The 16,825-nt window shown below is 53.2% G+C and overlaps 7 protein-coding genes across 7 annotated transcripts; 2 read left to right on the forward strand and 5 right to left on the reverse strand.

Moving 5' to 3' along the window:
* On the reverse strand, positions 1-2,857 carry MRS44_008768 (uncharacterized protein; the record flags this gene model as incomplete). Its single annotated transcript, XM_065621055.1, has 5 exons — positions 1-349; positions 486-1,728; positions 1,775-2,271; positions 2,324-2,588; positions 2,713-2,857. The coding sequence occupies 5 exons, from the start codon at positions 2,855-2,857 to the stop codon at positions 1-3; spliced, it is 2,499 nt and encodes an 832-aa protein (XP_065477127.1).
* A 451-nt stretch (positions 2,858-3,308) lies between these two features.
* MRS44_008769 (uncharacterized protein) lies at positions 3,309-3,998 on the forward strand (the record flags this gene model as incomplete). The annotated part of the gene is made up of 3 exons (XM_065621056.1): positions 3,309-3,327; positions 3,430-3,770; positions 3,825-3,998. The coding sequence occupies 3 exons, from the start codon at positions 3,309-3,311 to the stop codon at positions 3,996-3,998; spliced, it is 534 nt and encodes a 177-aa protein (XP_065477128.1).
* Positions 3,999-4,221: 223 nt separating this feature from the next.
* MRS44_008770 (uncharacterized protein) lies at positions 4,222-5,757 on the reverse strand (the record flags this gene model as incomplete). The annotated part of the gene is made up of 2 exons (XM_046269671.2): positions 4,222-5,152; positions 5,204-5,757. 2 exons carry the CDS (start codon positions 5,755-5,757, stop codon positions 4,222-4,224), a joined length of 1,485 nt encoding a protein of 494 aa, XP_046132224.1.
* Positions 5,758-6,920: 1,163 nt separating this feature from the next.
* Positions 6,921-8,027, reverse strand: MRS44_008771 (uncharacterized protein; the record flags this gene model as incomplete). The annotated part of the gene is made up of 1 exon (XM_046283654.2): positions 6,921-8,027. One exon carries the CDS (start codon positions 8,025-8,027, stop codon positions 6,921-6,923), a length of 1,107 nt encoding a protein of 368 aa, XP_046132225.2.
* A 725-nt stretch (positions 8,028-8,752) lies between these two features.
* On the reverse strand, positions 8,753-10,132 carry MRS44_008772 (uncharacterized protein; the record flags this gene model as incomplete). Its single annotated transcript, XM_046281213.2, has 4 exons — positions 8,753-9,262; positions 9,315-9,762; positions 9,809-9,936; positions 9,986-10,132. The coding sequence occupies 4 exons, from the start codon at positions 10,130-10,132 to the stop codon at positions 8,753-8,755; spliced, it is 1,233 nt and encodes a 410-aa protein (XP_046132226.2).
* Positions 10,133-11,362: 1,230 nt separating this feature from the next.
* On the reverse strand, positions 11,363-14,599 carry MRS44_008773 (uncharacterized protein; the record flags this gene model as incomplete). Its single annotated transcript, XM_046272119.2, has 2 exons — positions 11,363-14,485; positions 14,537-14,599. The coding sequence occupies 2 exons, from the start codon at positions 14,597-14,599 to the stop codon at positions 11,363-11,365; spliced, it is 3,186 nt and encodes a 1,061-aa protein (XP_046132227.1).
* Positions 14,600-15,177: 578 nt separating this feature from the next.
* On the forward strand, positions 15,178-16,720 carry MRS44_008774 (uncharacterized protein; the record flags this gene model as incomplete). The annotated part of the gene is made up of 3 exons (XM_046270964.2): positions 15,178-15,486; positions 15,544-16,581; positions 16,637-16,720. 3 exons carry the CDS (start codon positions 15,178-15,180, stop codon positions 16,718-16,720), a joined length of 1,431 nt encoding a protein of 476 aa, XP_046132228.1.
* Between the last annotated feature and the right edge of the window lie 105 nt (positions 16,721-16,825).

The raw sequence follows: 16,825 nt of genomic DNA on the forward strand, positions 1-16,825 counted from the left end.
CTACTTCTTAAACACCGACTGGCCAAGACGCTCAATCTCTCTGCCATCCGCCGTCCCCTGACCCGCCGCCTCCAAAAGTCTCTCCCACGCCTCGGCATCCTTGAGCCTCACTGCCTCCTGCGCCGCCTTCACCCGCATCCCGCACTTCTCGTACATGGTAATTGTCTCTCCAGGCTCCAACCCTGTGCACTTTGGCACAAACGTGGCTGCCAATCTGGGGTTACCTGCCTGAAGCGTAAGGTTAAAGAAGGGCTGGCCCCCGTTAGCCGTTGCAACTCTTCCGGGGTAGACCGCGGTGCCGATAGACTCACCTCCCATCCAATGGGGCTCCTCCTCGTCTTTGAGATCTCTTCGATCCCGTTCCAGTCCCGCTTAGCTACTAGTGCTCGCAATCTGCAGGGACCATACACGTTAGCCGTTGAAGGAAGCCGGTCCCTCAGCCTCCCGGTGCCAGGGCTGGGCTGTTGGGGAAGAGGTCCACCTACCGAATCCACCACGCCACCTTCTCTGGTACCTTGAACTCGCTCTGGATCTTCTTGGCCCGTCCCGAGTAGCCAAGCCGGATGAGCTTAAACATGGTCTCGTTGACACTGAGTCCCGTAAACGTGTCTGTGAGATCCCGGTCAAATGACTCTTGCATCCGCAGCAGAGTCGTGGCCTCCTTGAGGGCATGAACCTCAAACGTAGACTCTTTTGAGTCAGCAAGTAGTTTCGCTGCCAGAGCCAGCTTGTCAGCCGCAGTTCGAGCGTCAGGCTGCTTGAGTGATTCGCGAATAAACACGTTCGCACCATCTCCTCGTCGGTCATCCTGATAGTATAGGTCCTTGAGCAGCGTATTATCACCCTCTTCCATGGCAGATGACTCCACAAGGGCTGTTGCAGTCGGCCGTGCGTTGATGACACGGAAGAATGCGGCAAGAGGCAACTTCCTCTTCAGTTGTAGCAGAACTGAGAGCATGAGGTCTGTGTCTCCGCTCTCAATGGCCTTGTCTAGAGCCAATTCGTCCTCCTCCATGCTCAATAGAAGTGGAACCTGTCTGCCGCCACGAGGTTCGTGGTTGAGCAGCTCTGTAGCGAGCCGCCCACGTCCCTCCTGGTACGCTGCTCGCGCAATCTCTTCGAACGAAATGCCAGGCTTGCCAGACAACCGCTCGACGATCAATCGGCAGATGGTGTCATCATCTTCGCCTCCAACGCGGACCTTGTTTGATGCCCAGTGCACGTAGATGCGGTCCGTAGGAAGTTTAAGGTAACCCGCGATCTTTATGGCCAGGAGGTACTCGTGGCGGCTGAGAAGTCGTCGGATGAGACTCTCTGGCGTCAGACGATGGTACTGTTCAAAAGAGAGCGGTATGCCGACCTCGTAGAACCGTACAGCATTGAGCACACGAAGAGTCTCGCACATGTCGACAAAATCGTCGCTATTGTAGATGTCGAGCACCGACTTGCCAAAGGAGGCAGCCTTGAGTAGGCGCTTTTGCCAATGAGTATCAAACTCACGGCCGGCGGCATTAACGCAGGTATCCACGGCCCCCGTCAGGTTGGGCCTTATCAACTGGATATAATCATCCGCCTTGGGTGACTGAAGCTCAAGCTGACCTACAGCGTCCAGAAGAATCGAGGCTGGTGATGAATCTGAAGACTGACCAAAAACTTCAAGAGTATCTCGTGGCACTCTCTCCAAAAACTCACAAAAGTCGTTTGTGATGAGTCGGGCGCCGTCATGTTCTGAACTAGGTGAGCATGATACCTCCCATTGAAGCAGAGGACTTACCAGAAACGACATGTACCCGAGTGCTATCGTAAATATACGAGGACGACACATCACCAGGTCCAATGATATGCACTTCATCCTCCCAAGCAATAAGTGCATCACTGCCGCACCACTCCACATACAGAGGCGGCGTCTGCGAGTCAGAGTCATGCTCAAACAGCCTCTCCTGAAAGTCGCTCGAGATGACATGCGCCTTTCCGTTCACGCCGTACAGGTTCACGTAACGACCATCCGGAGAGACGCTGATGTGGCTAAAAGGACCAATGTCCAGGAATCGATCCTCGCAATCGGTAGCGTCGACAACGTAGACCGTCTTTTCGACGCTCAGCAGAACCTCGACTGATCTAGACAAGGTATGGTTCGGTGAGATGAGGGACCAAGAGTGAATCTCTCCTTCAGGTGTCTGCGCGAGCGCCTTAGGTCGAGGCTCAGAGTATGAAGAGACTGTGATTAGGGAGTTGTTTCCCAGAAGCGCCACTAGGCCGTGGTCGTAGAATCTGTGTATGGTTAGCCGGCGCAACCAGTCGACGAACAGTGAAAGAAGCATACCGGCATGATTCAACACCGTAGTTGTCAGCACCATGGCCGAGGGAAAATTGTGTAAAGTCTCCTTGCAGATCATAGCAGCGCACGGTGCCGTCGGCTGTGACAACAAGGAGCGTCTCATCCTCCGACCAGCCAAGGCCCTTAATGGCGCCTTTATCCCAGGGAATGCTCCGAATCTTCTTTCCGGCAAGGCTGTAAATGTCTATTGCTGGCTTCGATGCTCTTCCTGGTTGGTAAGCCAAGAGTTTGGTGTCGTCGCGCCAGAGTGCTGAGAACAAGGTTAGCGTGTTGAGCTCACGGTGAGTTATCATGACTGCCAAAGAAGCGCGGCAAACCAGCCAAACCCATGCAAACTCGAGTATGATGAATCATCTGGATCTCAAAAGACTTACCTAGTGCACCCGCATACGGAGCTCCAGTGACGATATAATTGTCCAGGTCCAGATCTTGGTCAAACACAGCTGTATACTGCTGCGTCTTGCGGAACCACCTGTCCCCGACACTCTCCCAATCGGCTCTCGCGTGAAGCGTGTCCATCTCGCGTTATCTCATGATTGACGGCAGAAACAAAGTTTTGGGTCCCTCTTGAAAGGTCACGCACTGTGAAGATGGAATTATGCGTCAGCTATCCCCCAGCAGATATGATGAATGAGCTTGGATTCTAGGCTGGAGCTCCCCCATCATCATAGGGAGGTACCAGGGATGGCTATTCCTCGGCCCAACTAAATAGGCACCCCTGCTGTTACTTAGGTTCCCGCCAGTTGCATCATTCAGGTTCCACAGGAATGAGCGGGTACGTCAATCGAGGGTCCGTCCCATCACTCGGTCTCCCCCAGACAATCAGTCAAGTCATTTCATTACCTTCTTTACTAACACATCAACCAACCGCCCGTCACACATCCATCACCCTCCCTCTTTCATTATGCCTAGTTGGCGAGACCAGTATCTCTCATCTTTAAAAGATGCAGAGCTCAGCAACCCCGTCAACATGGAGCTCGTCCAGACCTGTCCGTAAACCCCCACCCACTCTTGCTACCCCTCTTGTACCTACTCCATCTGCGACACGACATCAAACGAGCCGGGTGCAGGAAACTGACGATGCTCCCAAGGCTCGCAGATGGCGGACCGAATATCCGCGCTGGAGGCTGAAAAGACGGGACTAGAGTCGCTCATCTCCAGCAGCGGCAAACCCACCAAGCAACAACCCATCGAGCCCTCAACCAACGATCCCGGCGTCGCCCAGTTAAAACAAGACCTCGCCGAAGCCCTGCGGTCCAAGGGCGTCACCGAATCTCGACTACGAACCGCCGAAGAAGAGCTCACGAAATTGCGCTCAAAAACAAAATCCGATTCGAGATCGATTCGAGACTTAACGGCCGACAAGACCCATCTCACGACCAGACTTAAGGATAGGGAGTACGAGCTGAGGGAGAAGCGCAAGTTGATCGAGGTGCGTGCAGCGGCCTGACCGCCACAGCCTGATACCATGCTGACACCCCGCCAGCAAGTCCAAGACGAGATGATAGCGCTCAACCTTCAGATGTCCATGGCTGAGAAGGAACGGGACAAGGTCAAGAAGGAAAACAAGGAGCTCGTTGACCGGTGGATGAAGAGGATAGCCCAGGAAGCCGATGCTATGAACCTCGCCAACGAGCCCATCTTCGAAAAAGAACGATAGTCGACCGTCCACCACATCATGATATCCCAACACACGAAATTCAAGAAGCAAACGCTCAAGTCACAAAAACAAGTACTATATGGAGTATCCTGTAAGCCCGAACAATCCTCTTACAACGCTGATGTAATTCCCGGCTCTTAACCCAGCTGTTTACCCATCGCTTAACCCTCGACCCAATCTTGTCCCGTTTGCTCCTGCTCCTATGCTGATGAAGCTCTATAGTCTACTGCTTTCGCGTCGAAATAAAGTACGATCCTCCCGCATTAGTCCAGCTCACATAACCCTCGGGGTATGTGCATTCCTCTACATCGAGGATCCTGCTACCGACGTCGTTGATGTTGTGGTTGTTGTTCTTTTCCGCGACAAACGATTTGAGCGATACAATCTTGGCGCCCGGCTTTAGATCAAGGAACATCCTAGTAAGGTCGTCGTTGAGGCTCGAGGTGAAAGCCTTGTTGTTCACCAGAATCACATCAGCACGCCTCAGGGCCTCGAGGATGTGCTGGTTGTGGCGGAAATCACCACGTTCCAGGTGCGCTTTGCCTGGCTTGATACCCCAGAGAGTGCATCGAGCGTCAAACTCCTTCTTCTGAGCCTCGCCAAGATTGCATGCGTTCTCCATCATCTCACAGCCCCAGCTTTCACAGCCAATCTCCAGGGCCGCCTGCAAAACCACGTTTCCTACGCCCGAACCGAGGTCCACAAAGACTTGTCCTGATGTCATCTGGGTCTGTTCCACGAGGATCTTGGAGATGAAGGGATGAAGGAGCTCGCCATAGACATAATCGGTTCCGTTCTCGTATTTGGAGAGAAGTTCGACTTTGGGCGCCACGGTCCGGTCATAGATTTGGTCGAGGATGAATGCCACGAGGTGCTGGGGGAGCTCGTGCATGTTGTCGAGGTTCTTGGAAATCACACCGTCCTCGACCAGAGCTAGGAGCTTCTCGTTGTACTCGCGCAGAGCCGTCTTGAAACCCATGAGGTCCTGTATGTTGCGATTGGATGCCTTCTCCAATCGACGGATAATGCCTCCGTTGGGGTTTGTGAAGGGCTCGGCCTCGTCGTCGGTCAGATATGTCTCGGCTACATGTCGAACTACCTTTATGCTGGCCTCCACTGCATCAATCTTGTCCTTGCCCCAGACGAGCTCATATCTGTAGATAGTGTTAGCAACTTTCCAAGTCCAACTCAACATGGGCACTCACTTCTCGCGTGGTTGTAGGCTGGGATACTGCAGTTCGATGGCAACGTCCTCCTTTTGAGCGCCCATCACGGGCACACATTTGTGTTGGAGCGAGGCCACATCCACGGCATGAATGAAGCTCCTCCTGTCTAGCCTATCTTTGAAGGCCCGTACGCTCCGCAGCTTACGGTTAGTGTCGACGAAGCCGTCTTCAGTGCCCTTGCGCTGTCTCTTATTGCTGTCAAGAGTCATCCATCCGTCGTCTTCGCCATCGCTGTCCTTGTCGAACTCGATCCGATCACTGGCCGGCGATCGACGCGACACCGAGGGAGCCTTGCGCTTACGCTCCAACCGCTTCTCGTCGGATGATGAGGGATACGGCGAGTGACTAGCCTGGCGTGCGAGAGGCTTCGGGGAAGGTCGGTGCAAGGACGAGGACCGGGAGGCTGAACCGCTGAGAGCGGGCTTCGGCTTCGGCTTTGGCTTGGTGGCCGGCCGGTCGACGACGACCTTTTCGATCCGGATCTTGGGGGGATCGGCCTTGAACTTGTTGTTTTTTCCACCAAAAAGACGCATCGTGGAGGTTCAGGAGGCCAGTGTTTGTGAGAAAGAGTATCGTGAGCGACAATGACGGAGTCAGGCTGGCCGGGTTGGGTCAGGGATGGAGGGGTTCGCGGTGGCGTGCGTGTCGCTCGGCAATGTCGCGCAGCGGGCGGGACCAGATTAAAAGTAGAGAGGGAGGATAAGTACAAATGAATGGATCGAAGGAGACGCGAAAAGAAAAAAGGAATGTAGAGAAAAGAGGTCAAGTTGTAATACAAGGAAGATACAGAGTTATAGCGGGCGCGTGGTTGGTTCGTGTCGTGACAAGTTCTCCTTCAGTATCGCATCGTGGCAGGTTAGTATGCAGAGTTCAAGTTGGAGGCGAAGTACGGAGTCGGAGTCGGCATCCATGCCATGGTTGCCTTTTGGTGCATGAAGCCTTACATCAGCCGGGGGAAAGGGCCTCTGGGGGCCGGGCGGGCAGGTGCGACCCAGTGGAGTGGAGGCCGGGCCCAGCAGCTCAGCAGCAGGCAGGAGTGGCAGGTCGCTTCTGGTAGGTCGCGCCTGCCACTAAAGCCCGGCAGGTAATGTCCTGTAAGCCGTGTCTGCCAGTACGAGCAAGGCGACTGGTCCAGGCGTTGAAAGTGGGGCGCACGGCACATTGGCACGTTAGGCACGTGGGGGCTTTCCCCTTCAGCCGCAGGTCGGGTGCCTGCTTGGATAACTCCCGGATGCAACATAACTCGTCTACCCTACGTGCATCATTGCTTGAAGCTGCAATTTCTTGTCAACATGACTTGTCAGGGCCTTCAAATGATAAGGTTTACTTGTGTTTATGCATGTTTAAAAGATGGTGTGTTTTCACAAAAGATAGTTGGCGGAAGCAACATCGAGCAAGCGTTACTCAAACACGCCAGATGTATCGAAATCTTTGTTGATGTCGCCAGCCACCAACCTCTATTAAATCTAATAGTACAAGTCCAGTCCCCCCTCTCCCCAAGCCTTCAATTGCAAGAACAGTTTGTAAAATAGTCTGAACATCCTGCTGGCTCATAAGCCCCTAGACCATCACACAATTCAGGCGCAATACAATGATCACCCCCCACGCCACGGCCCTCTGCCTCATGAGCTTGGGAAAACCGAGTTGAGCTAACACCAGATTAGGTTCCGCTTTCCAAGAGATCTCTTTGAGAAACTCACCGGAACTTGATCAGGGTATTGCCGGTGCATATGTCAACAACAAAATGAATGCCCCCAACATCGCCGTGGCCGAGTCGGCTGTTCATGGCCATGTGAGAGGGTGAGACCTCGACGGGAATACGAATGGTAGCTATTCGCAACTCGTATTTGCTTGGACAGGCATCGCTGTCGGCTGGTTGAGTGTGCCCACACTCTTCACATTCAAGAATATCTGGATTCTTGCCGCCGCCCAAGATCATGATGGGTGAGGTGTGGCCACATGCGAGGACGTCTTGTTCCCATTGCCCTCTTCTCTCCTGTACCCACTTGGCGATCTCGGCATCACACTCTTCAGGGACAGCACTCATATGCTCAACCGGGACGGGTTTCTCGTCATCCTCGGGACATAGGGTGCACCTCAAATGCTCACCCCTGGGTCCAACCTCACATATAGGTGTATGGGCTGTCGTAAACGAGATTCGATTATGCTCCTGATCTAGTCGAAGCTTGGCCTGCTCGATCTGTCGCGAAAGATCCCCCATAAATTCGTTCAACGTCTTGAGATCCCAAGTGTCTTGATCGATTGGAAGCCCGAATGATGAAAAGTCGGGCGAGTCCCTGCAGCCAAATGACGTCTCAAACATCTTTTCAAGGGCACTTTCAACCCCTGGCTTGCGTCGCTCGTACCATTTCTCCGAAAGCTGGAGGAAGTGGTACTCGCAGAGGGTGGCGTTGCGGTTGTGAGGATACGCTAGGTAAAACTCTAGCATATCCTCCGACTCATCGGCCTCCCATTGACTCATGAAGGTATCCTGACCGAATGATTTGACCGTTGAATGGTCGTCCTCCTGAGAGTCCAGGGCGTCATCACTGGTGTGCCATTGGGAGGTTTCCGGGGGAGATGCGACCAGTGGCTTTCGCTCCGACTTGATCTTCTTTGCGGGCTTCTGATCTTGAGCCTCAGGGCTGGATCTCTTCCTGGACTTTAAGGTAGATGTTGTGGTGTTTGAGCCAAGGCTGGGCGAGTTGGGCTCCGAAAAGGATGAGCTGGTCTCAGAAATGGGCGACGTGAGACTAATGGGAGCTTCCTCAGCCTCCTGGTCTCTGGACTGTGTACGGGCCATCTTGCGAATGCTTGATGTTTGTTGATGATTGATTACTGATTCCAGTTTGTATGAGCCTTTTGGATATGTTCTGTTCCTTTTGTATCTGGTATACCGACGCATGTCCAAGAGACGAGCCTTTGTTTGTCGAACCCAAGGAGGCTTTGTTTCGAGTTTCTAGAATGAGGTGGTCCCGTCGAAAGATGAGATACTGAAAGAGCGTTGTACATTTGAACAAAGGCCAACAAGACCTCGATAGAAAGAAGGGCTGTCCTGGACTGAGGCAGCCTGTTCCCAATTGGTTTTCAACCTAGTGTCACGGCTTGCAACATCGAATCAAGCCTGGAAGTGAATGGAATGGGTGAATGGCTCTTCCTTCAGCACAGACAGCAGATGACTGCACTAAATTCTATTTGGTGTTGCGGTTTAAAGTGAATAACTACACTTCTATGCCCTGAATGTGTGTACCAAGAAGCCACCCTATCGACAGCAACGCATCGCATCCCTGAGCTGCCGTCGACAGCCATGCAGTGAGCATGTTCCCACAGTACATAGACCCCTCCGTGTATCTACCCTTTGTATCTCGTATATGTTGCCATCTTAATCATAATTGTACATATTTAGAAGGAAAAATGTAGTCTTTGAAAGTATGAGCGAAGAATAAAGAAAAATGTCTTGAGTGAACAAAGAAAACAAGATGTAGAAGTGCTGCTAGAGCCGCCTTGATGTGCGTGCTCGGGAATGAATTATGGCTTCTCCGATTTCGGCGGCGAATCTGACCAGCTGACTGCGTAGTTACCGCTCCTTGCGCTCGCCCTTCTATCATGGGTGTCGGTTTCTTCTAGTACTGAGACCTCGATATGAAGCTGGATGCGCGGTGCCGGGTCTTCCTTTGTTGTCGTATGAGTTTCTTCCTTGCTGGTGGTGGGTTGAAGCTCGGCTTCAGGAAGGTTGATCTCTTCGATGATTGTGATCTCGCTCTCGTTGTTGCGTGGCGGATTGATAGATATTGGGCGGGATGAGCGCCGGCTCTTTCGCCTCCATGTATCGAGGGATGTGATGTTGGAGAATCTCGACTCTGCCCTTGAACTGGATGGATTTCGAGATGCGCTTAGAGAAGAACTGACTCGGGCCACTAATGGAACGGCCCATTTCTTGAACTGTGGGAAGAGCATGGGCAAGTTTGTCACCAGAACTGCGACAAAGGTCTCGCGGACTGCCCAGGAGCCGGCCAGCTGGGCTCCATTCACGGGGTCCTGAAAAATATTAGACAATGGAGAATTTCGCAGAAGGCCTTTGCGTACTTACCGAAACGAGCAGAACCACGCGGAGGATGGCGGCCATGGTGACGAACAAACCACAGCTAAACAGCGCTATAAGCCAGGCCTTCTGAAACCAGGGCATGGCCGCCTTCCACAACATAGGCATTGGAATCATTATCAAGTAAAGATCCGTGGCGACATTGAATGAGAGATACGTCCAGACAAGATTGGGCGAGATGGCTGGGTGACAATAGACTCCTGGATCAGGGTAGATCTGCCACCAACGATAGAATGGGTGGCAGCTTAGTATCAGGTTGAGCTGAACCACGACGAAGCTACCGATGATGAAGGCAAAGCCAACCAGAATTCGGGTTCGATATCCTTCGAGATCCTTTGTCAGTCGGTAGTAAAAGGTGCACATTGCCCCCTTGAGAATCCATAGGAGGAACGAGTACGTCGACCACCCAGCGAGTTGAATTTTAGAGCCCAGAACTCTGCCTGAATTAGTATCAACATTGCATTCAAGTTTCTTGAACTCACCGAAGTTGGTACTCGGTGTCATCTGGCCGCAAGGCCGCCCGCTGGGCATCTGTCATGGAGTTGTTCGCCATACCCTTCGCAATGTTGCCAACAGAGTATGCCAACCCGGTTTCTATGGAGTAGACGACCTGTATGTGTTAGTGAATCACACAATATTCCAGGTTGCTCACAACTCACTGCTGCAAGAAGAACTAGGTAATCATCCGCCCAAAGATTCCTCAGGCCGACGGTGCTGATTCGCACATACGACCTAAGAGCAGTGACCAACAATGCAAGAGCGAGGAGAGTGAAAGCTTCGATGTTGAAGGCCCTAAGCGCGGCCATTGCGGCGGCCGCTTTCTCATCGTGAGATGCATCGAGGTCCATCTGGGGCTAACTTGAACATCAGAAAGAAAAGTTGACAGGAGAACGAATTCAACTAACTGGTCCCTACGGGATGCTCGGCTATATATCAGGAAGAGCTCAGATTGTAAACCCTGTGAATATCCCCCTCTGATCTTGTTTCACTTGGCAATAGTTCTCTTCCTAGACCAGTGAAAGTGGTCTTTCCCCATGTTAGAGGACCCTTCTTCTCAAGGGAGAAGAGATAGCCTCATCTAGCAACGGGGCAACTGCCGTGGTGGAGTCGAGGGAGACCCGTCCGACGATCCCTACGGAGTATTGTCCCTAACGAGAAGGCCCGGAGGAACGGGTCTTGTCTCGCGGCAGGTGAAAAAGAAACGTTAGTTCTGTGGACTTTGTCGCCCGAGACCTAGACGCGGCGCTTGTGGTAGCCAACTCCATAGCGCTGGGCCTCTCTGAAGGCGAGAATGACATGCTTGGTTTTGAAGGGATATCCAGTTTTGCTTCGATAGGTGAATTATCAAGTTGAAAACTAGGGATATTTTCTTGGTTTTGGATGGGAATTGCTTTGATAAGCGAGGAGCATTGCTGGGCTTTTTACAAAGGACTTCAGGTCAACAAAACAACAAAGACCCCAAGAGAAACTGAAATGCCTGCCAGCTAGAGCTGCAGTAGTAATGAATCCAACTCCCTGGAAAAAGTTAAAAACACCACTAAACTGCGAGACACGCGGCAGGCCGGGTGCTGTTCCTAACTCCAAGACTGTCTCACTTGACGTCAAGGCTGCTACCCTGTGATTGGCCAGCGGTTCCAAGACTCTGGTTCAGAGCTGTCAGATATCAAACTTTCCCGGGAGATGGAACTGGGGACTGTGACTCTCACGGACTGTTGATCGGTAAAAGATGGTCTTTGATGCATTTCCCATGGGATGGAGATGAGTTGCTCCTGGGTGTGGTGGAGGAAGCGCCCCATCTCTCAGCTCGGGCTTGTTACTGGAAAACCCAGCACCATTGAGATCCCATCGCAATATGTAATTCTTTGTAAGTTACATTAAGTATTCCCTTTCAGAATCGAGGGTGGTTAATCAGAGCGTTGAGCGTGCAATGTCATGCCCCTGTGTTACCCTGTATAGCACGTCAAATCTAGGCACTCATACAATCAACTAACAAACGCTTTTATTCATTGCCTCCTGATACTTCATTCATCATGATTCTACCTCTTCAGCGTCTTTTGCTTCTCAGCATCCGTAGCCACATTCCTTCCCTCCACAAGCAATCCCTTCTTCCTCCTCACACCGTCCATGTATCGCTTGGCCACATTCTCCTTGTCAGCCAGCTCACCGAGATCCTCCAGGTCGTCTTCAGTGAAGGGCACCCAGAAGGGGTCCTCGTCCAGGATCTCGAAGCCTGCAAAGATGAGCTGAGGCTGCGCGGCACCGCTGGTGCGCTTGCGCATCTCATCTGCGAAGCCGAAACTCTCGGCGACAGGGAGAAGGGCTTGGATGGTGAAGAAAGGTGTGCCCTCCTTCATGATCTCGGCGATGACACGGCCGCGACGACGAGTCAGAACGTCGTAGACACGACCGAGGACTTCGGTCGAGGCTTGAATCTCGACACTGTACATGGCGAGCATGAGACGTGAGGACCAATCAAGGAAGCCAGAACGCAGGGCGGACTGGAAGGTCTTGATGATTTCGCCGGTAAGACGACCTAGCTTGTCTCGTGCTGAAGTATCGTCTTCAGCAAGGTTGAGTGTGACCTCCTCGACAAAGACAGCCACGCCTTGAAGGGGCTCGTTACACAGAGGACCCTGAGCGGCGGCAAGCTGGAAGGCGTAGGAGATCTTATCGGCCAGATGGCTTGGGTGAAGGGATTCTTCAGCACGAGGAGCTGCACCTGTGGTATTCTCGGTCGCGAAAGCCTTGGAGAAGATACCATCTGCAGTGGCATCAATGAGGAAGTTTGGTCCAGTTCGTCGAGGTCCAAATGCCACGATCTTGTCAATGCGATCCTTCCAGTTCTCCCTGCCCTTGCCGCTCTCAAGCTTCTCCTTCAGCTGCTTCTTAAAGTCCTCCACGGACAGGGTGTTGCCGGCAGCGACGTCGGTCTCTGCAGCAATCTCTTCGCCCTCAGACTCCTCCACCTTCGCCTTGCGGTCATGCAGACGCTTGATGGCGTCTGCGTTCTTGAGCAGAAATTCTGTCACATCGGCTGGCACTGGCTGTACACGGAGTGAGATGGTGACCTGCTTTGAGCTAGTAGTAGCAACAACAGCACCGCGACCGAGCTCCTTGTTCGCAGGGGGTCGCATCTCCTCGGCCCTGACGATAGTCTCGCGATAGGGAACAAGGGGAGCGCCAGGTTGGATATCGCAAAGAGCGAATCTCTCCTTGAGATCCGTCAAACATCGCTCGAGATGAAGTTCGCCAGCAGTCAGCAAGACATGCTCGCCACTTGCAAGGAGTTCATACTCGGCGCACGGGTCACTCTGCACTAGCAATTCCAGACCGTGGATCATCTTGTCGAGATCGGCGGGGTTCACAGGTTCTAGAGCAACGCGGACAATAGGCTTGCCCACCATGCTTACACCTGCAAGGTTGACAGCGCCTTCCAGGCGGCTGCACAGAGTTCCTGATTTCAAGATCTTGCCCTCAAGACCACCAATGCCAAACACACAGCCAGCAGGGACCGACTCAAGAGCCTCCAAGTTCCTGCCCATCAGCATGTAAAGCGCCGTGACAGTGACCTCTTGAGGCTCAGGGGCAGCATGTGGCTCAGCAGGCGACCACTTGGGAGGGATGACATAGAGCTTGTCGCCAACCGAGAGAGTTCCGGAGTAAATACGGGCAAATCCGATGAGATGCTCGGGATCGACCTTCTTCTCCTCCAACTCAGGGGCATAATCATCGAGGTTGACCGTATCAAGAGCTGTTGCCATGCTGTCAACGCCATTCTCGCCAGCTGCGGCCTGAGCCCTCGCAGCTTCAGCTCTCTTCTTGCGGGCGAGATCTCGTGCCTCTTCGCCGCTCATTTGCACTCCGGTTCGTCGCTTGTTCTCGGGTAGCTCGCTCTCGGGAACGGACACCATCTTACTGACATAGGCGACGACGGGATCGGACTTTTCGTGCTTGAATGAGACCATGGCATCCTTGATAGATTTATCAATGTGCTCCGAACCGGGGGATTCCTCGAGTAGCTCGGGTAGTCGCTCAGCTTGTGCGGCGGCAGGAGACGGCAAGGACTCAATGACTGATACCAATAGCGCCGTCGACAATGGCAGCCAAGATGCGAAAACTGTTGTCATCAGAAGTCTCTGGTCCCGGGACTTGAGCAGATGAGGTGTGAGCTTGATATTAAGGGACCTTGTGACCTTCTCCAGCAGTTCTCGGTCGCCGGTGCCATTGTTACCGCCCACAGTTGCTTGGTAGACAGTCCATACTGGCTCAAGTACCAACTGAACGAAAAGGGGCTTCAGGTTTCGCCCCTTGAGATGCTTTGGGCCCAAAATCTTCTTCGTCTTGGGATCCAAGTAAAAGTTGCCCCATAGAACCTTTTCCATCACGCCTCGCTTGATGCCGAGCTTCTTCTCGTACATGCTGGCGAATTGTCTGCAGGTAAAGGCCCAGCCGTCGATGGCGCTGCTGAAAATGACGTTATTCTTCTCTGGGGCAAAGTAAATGTCTTCGTCGTCTCTCTCCTCGAATTGAATATCTCCGGTGTCGCTGACTTGATCCGCAAGAGCCGATTCCTTGGCGGCTGTCGCTGCGTTCACTCGCTCCTCCACCTTCTCTCTCCAGTTGAGATCCTCCTCCATTCGTTCGCCCTGGAAGAAGCTTCCAAGAACAGCATTTACTTGCTCAAGAAGCTTGCTTAGGTGAATGTATGCTTCTCCGGGAGTCATTTTGAGTTCTGTCACTAGTCGATCAATCTTGTTGATGACGAGCAGGGGCTTGAGCTTCTCAATCCATGTTTGACGGAGCACAGTGACTGTTTGACTGCAGACTCCCTCGACGGCATCAACAAGTACGACGGCGCCGTCACACAACCTTGAAGCTGTTGAGACTTCGGAACTGAAGTCGATATGGCCGGGCGAGTCGATCAAGTTGACCAGGTACTCCTTGTCTTCTGGCTCAGCGTCAGGGGCTGTTTTCCGGCGCATAGCAAAGTAGAGAGAAATGGCAGAGGACTCCATGGTGATTCCTCTTGTCTGCTCATCGGGTCTGGAGTCTAGGTAGCGGATTTTGCCCGCCAATTTTGGTGAGATGATGCCATTTGTGGCGAGCAGAGCATCGGTAAGTGAGGTCTTGCCATGATCAACATGGGCCAAGATACAAATCTGCAATCTCATTAACTTGAGAACGGCCACAGTTTGGTCAATTTAGCTCACATTTCGGATATCACTGGACTGCCTCTGCAGGCTAGCCAGCTTTTCTGGAGTAACGACAGGCATGATTGTGGCGATTCCTCTGAGAAGCGACTCGTAGAATGGAAATCTGTGTATCAAAATGCGCAAGTCTCAGAGACTGAGTTGCCTGGGGCAATGGAACCGGGCCTTCAGATTTTATAGCCAACGGTTCAGAAACTGTAAATCAACCTTGATGTGGAGGCGCAGATATGGAGGTAGGTTGCCTGCGTCTTGCTCATTGGTAGTGTGACTAATCCACGAATCTAGCCTTCACTACTCACGCGAGAGTCAGCAAAACAAGGCCCTGTCATGCTCTTTCTAGGAAACATCTGCAAAGTGACTGAGAATGACTCATATCTGCAAATAGAGACATCACCAAGTCGCTGAGCTGCTGCCCCGCTTCCCCGATAGAGACATCTGTGACGCAGTTAACCGGTACAGCACAGTGCCAAGTCACGTGCAGCTGCGCCACACCGCACAGCTCAAGCCACAACGCCCTGCAACTCAAGCAAAAGCCCTAAAATCACGAAAACTCGCGAGACCTCTGGAGGGGCGTAAAATTTCTACCCCTCACCACGACGAGCGACCCGACACGACGCGGAACCCACGCCCGATCGCACACGATGGCTACCTACCAGAACGGCGTGGCTCCGGCCCGCGCCCTCGGTGACGATAGCGATGTCGAGGAGGAGGCCCTGGTGGCCGAGTACAAGGAGCACGTCCAGTACGAGGATGGTGATGACCTCAGCCGCACCACCTCTCTGAACCTGGCCCAGCAGACCGACGATATCCAGGCCCGCCTCGTCCAGGCTGCTCAGCCTCTCGACTTCCAGGCCCCTCTCGAGACCAAGTTCCAAAGCTACGATGCGTACTGCAGTCTGTTCCACTACATCCTGAACTCGGATGGTCCCGTTGACCTCGAGCCTCCTTCGGTTCGTGGCCCCCAAAAATATTTATCCCGGATTGGCTGGGACTAACAGAGCTCATAGTACTACTGGGCTTGGGATGTCATCGATGAGTTCATCTACCAGTTCAACTCGTTCTCGTCGTACCGCATGCGAATTGCCCGGCAAACATCCAACGAGGAGGAGCGCCAGGCTCTCCGCGAGAACCCCAACACCTGGGGCTGCTACAGCGTCCTCAACGTTCTCTACTCCCTCATCCAGCGATCCCAGATCACCGACCAGCTGGCTGCTATGAAGCGCAACGAGGACCCTATGTCTGTTGCCGGCGACTACGGTTCCAAGAACCTGTACCGAATGCTCGGCTACTTTTCCATCATCGGTCTCCTCCGGGTCCACACTCTTCTGGGAGACTTTAGCCTGGCCCTCAAGACCCTTGATGACATCGAGCTCAACAAGAAGGCCATGTTCGCCCGTGTCATGGCTGCCCACTTCACCACCTACTACTATGTGGGTTTCTCCTACATGATGCAGCACCGCTACGCCGATGCCATCCGCATGTTCAGCCACATCCTGGTCTATGTGTCGCGAACCAAGAACTTCCAGAAGAGCGCCCAGTACGACTCTATCACCAAGAAGAACGAGCAGATGTACGCCCTCATTGCCATCTGCGTCGCTTTCCAGCCCACCCGCCTGGACGACACCATCCACAGCGCTCTCCGTGAGAAGTACGGTGACCAGCTTCTCAAGCTCCAGCGCGGTGGCCCCGAGTCCCTCCCCATCTTTGAGGAGCTCTTCCGCACCGCCTGCCCCAAGTTCATCTCCCCCGTTCCTCCGGACTTTGAGAACCCCGAGGCCAACATCGACCCGGTTGAGCACCACCTCGCTGTCTTCATGGACGAGGTCAAGACCAACATGTGGAGCCCCACCATCAAGTCTTACCTCCGACTCTACACCACCATGGACCTCAACAAGCTCGCTGGTTTCCTCGAGGTGAAGCCCGAGGAGCTGCGATCATGGCTCCTGGTTACCAAGCAGCGCACCAAGCAGCTGCGATGGCAGGACCAGGGTCTGCTCGAGGGTGAGCTCGTCAACGTCAGCGACCTTGACTATGCTCTCCAGGGCGTGAGTACTCCAAACATTACCAAAGTTGATTGAACAAGCACTAACAAGTTAATAGGACCTGATTCACATCTCGGAGGCCAAGGTTGGACGCAAGCTCGTGGACTGGTACCTCCGAAACCTGTCCCGCACCTACAACTGAGGTGCTTCAGAGAAATCTGGAAAGCCTCATTTCTCAATTTCCTGGGGCCTTCGATTCAAGCCCGACGGTGCTTAGCACCCTGAGGCTGAAAGCCCCCAAAGGTCA

The sequence above is a fragment of the Fusarium solani genome, assembly GCF_023522795.1.
Source record: "Fusarium solani strain SB1 chromosome Unknown bctg00000005, whole genome shotgun sequence".
NCBI classification, from domain to species: Eukaryota; Fungi; Ascomycota; class Sordariomycetes; order Hypocreales; family Nectriaceae; genus Fusarium; species Fusarium solani.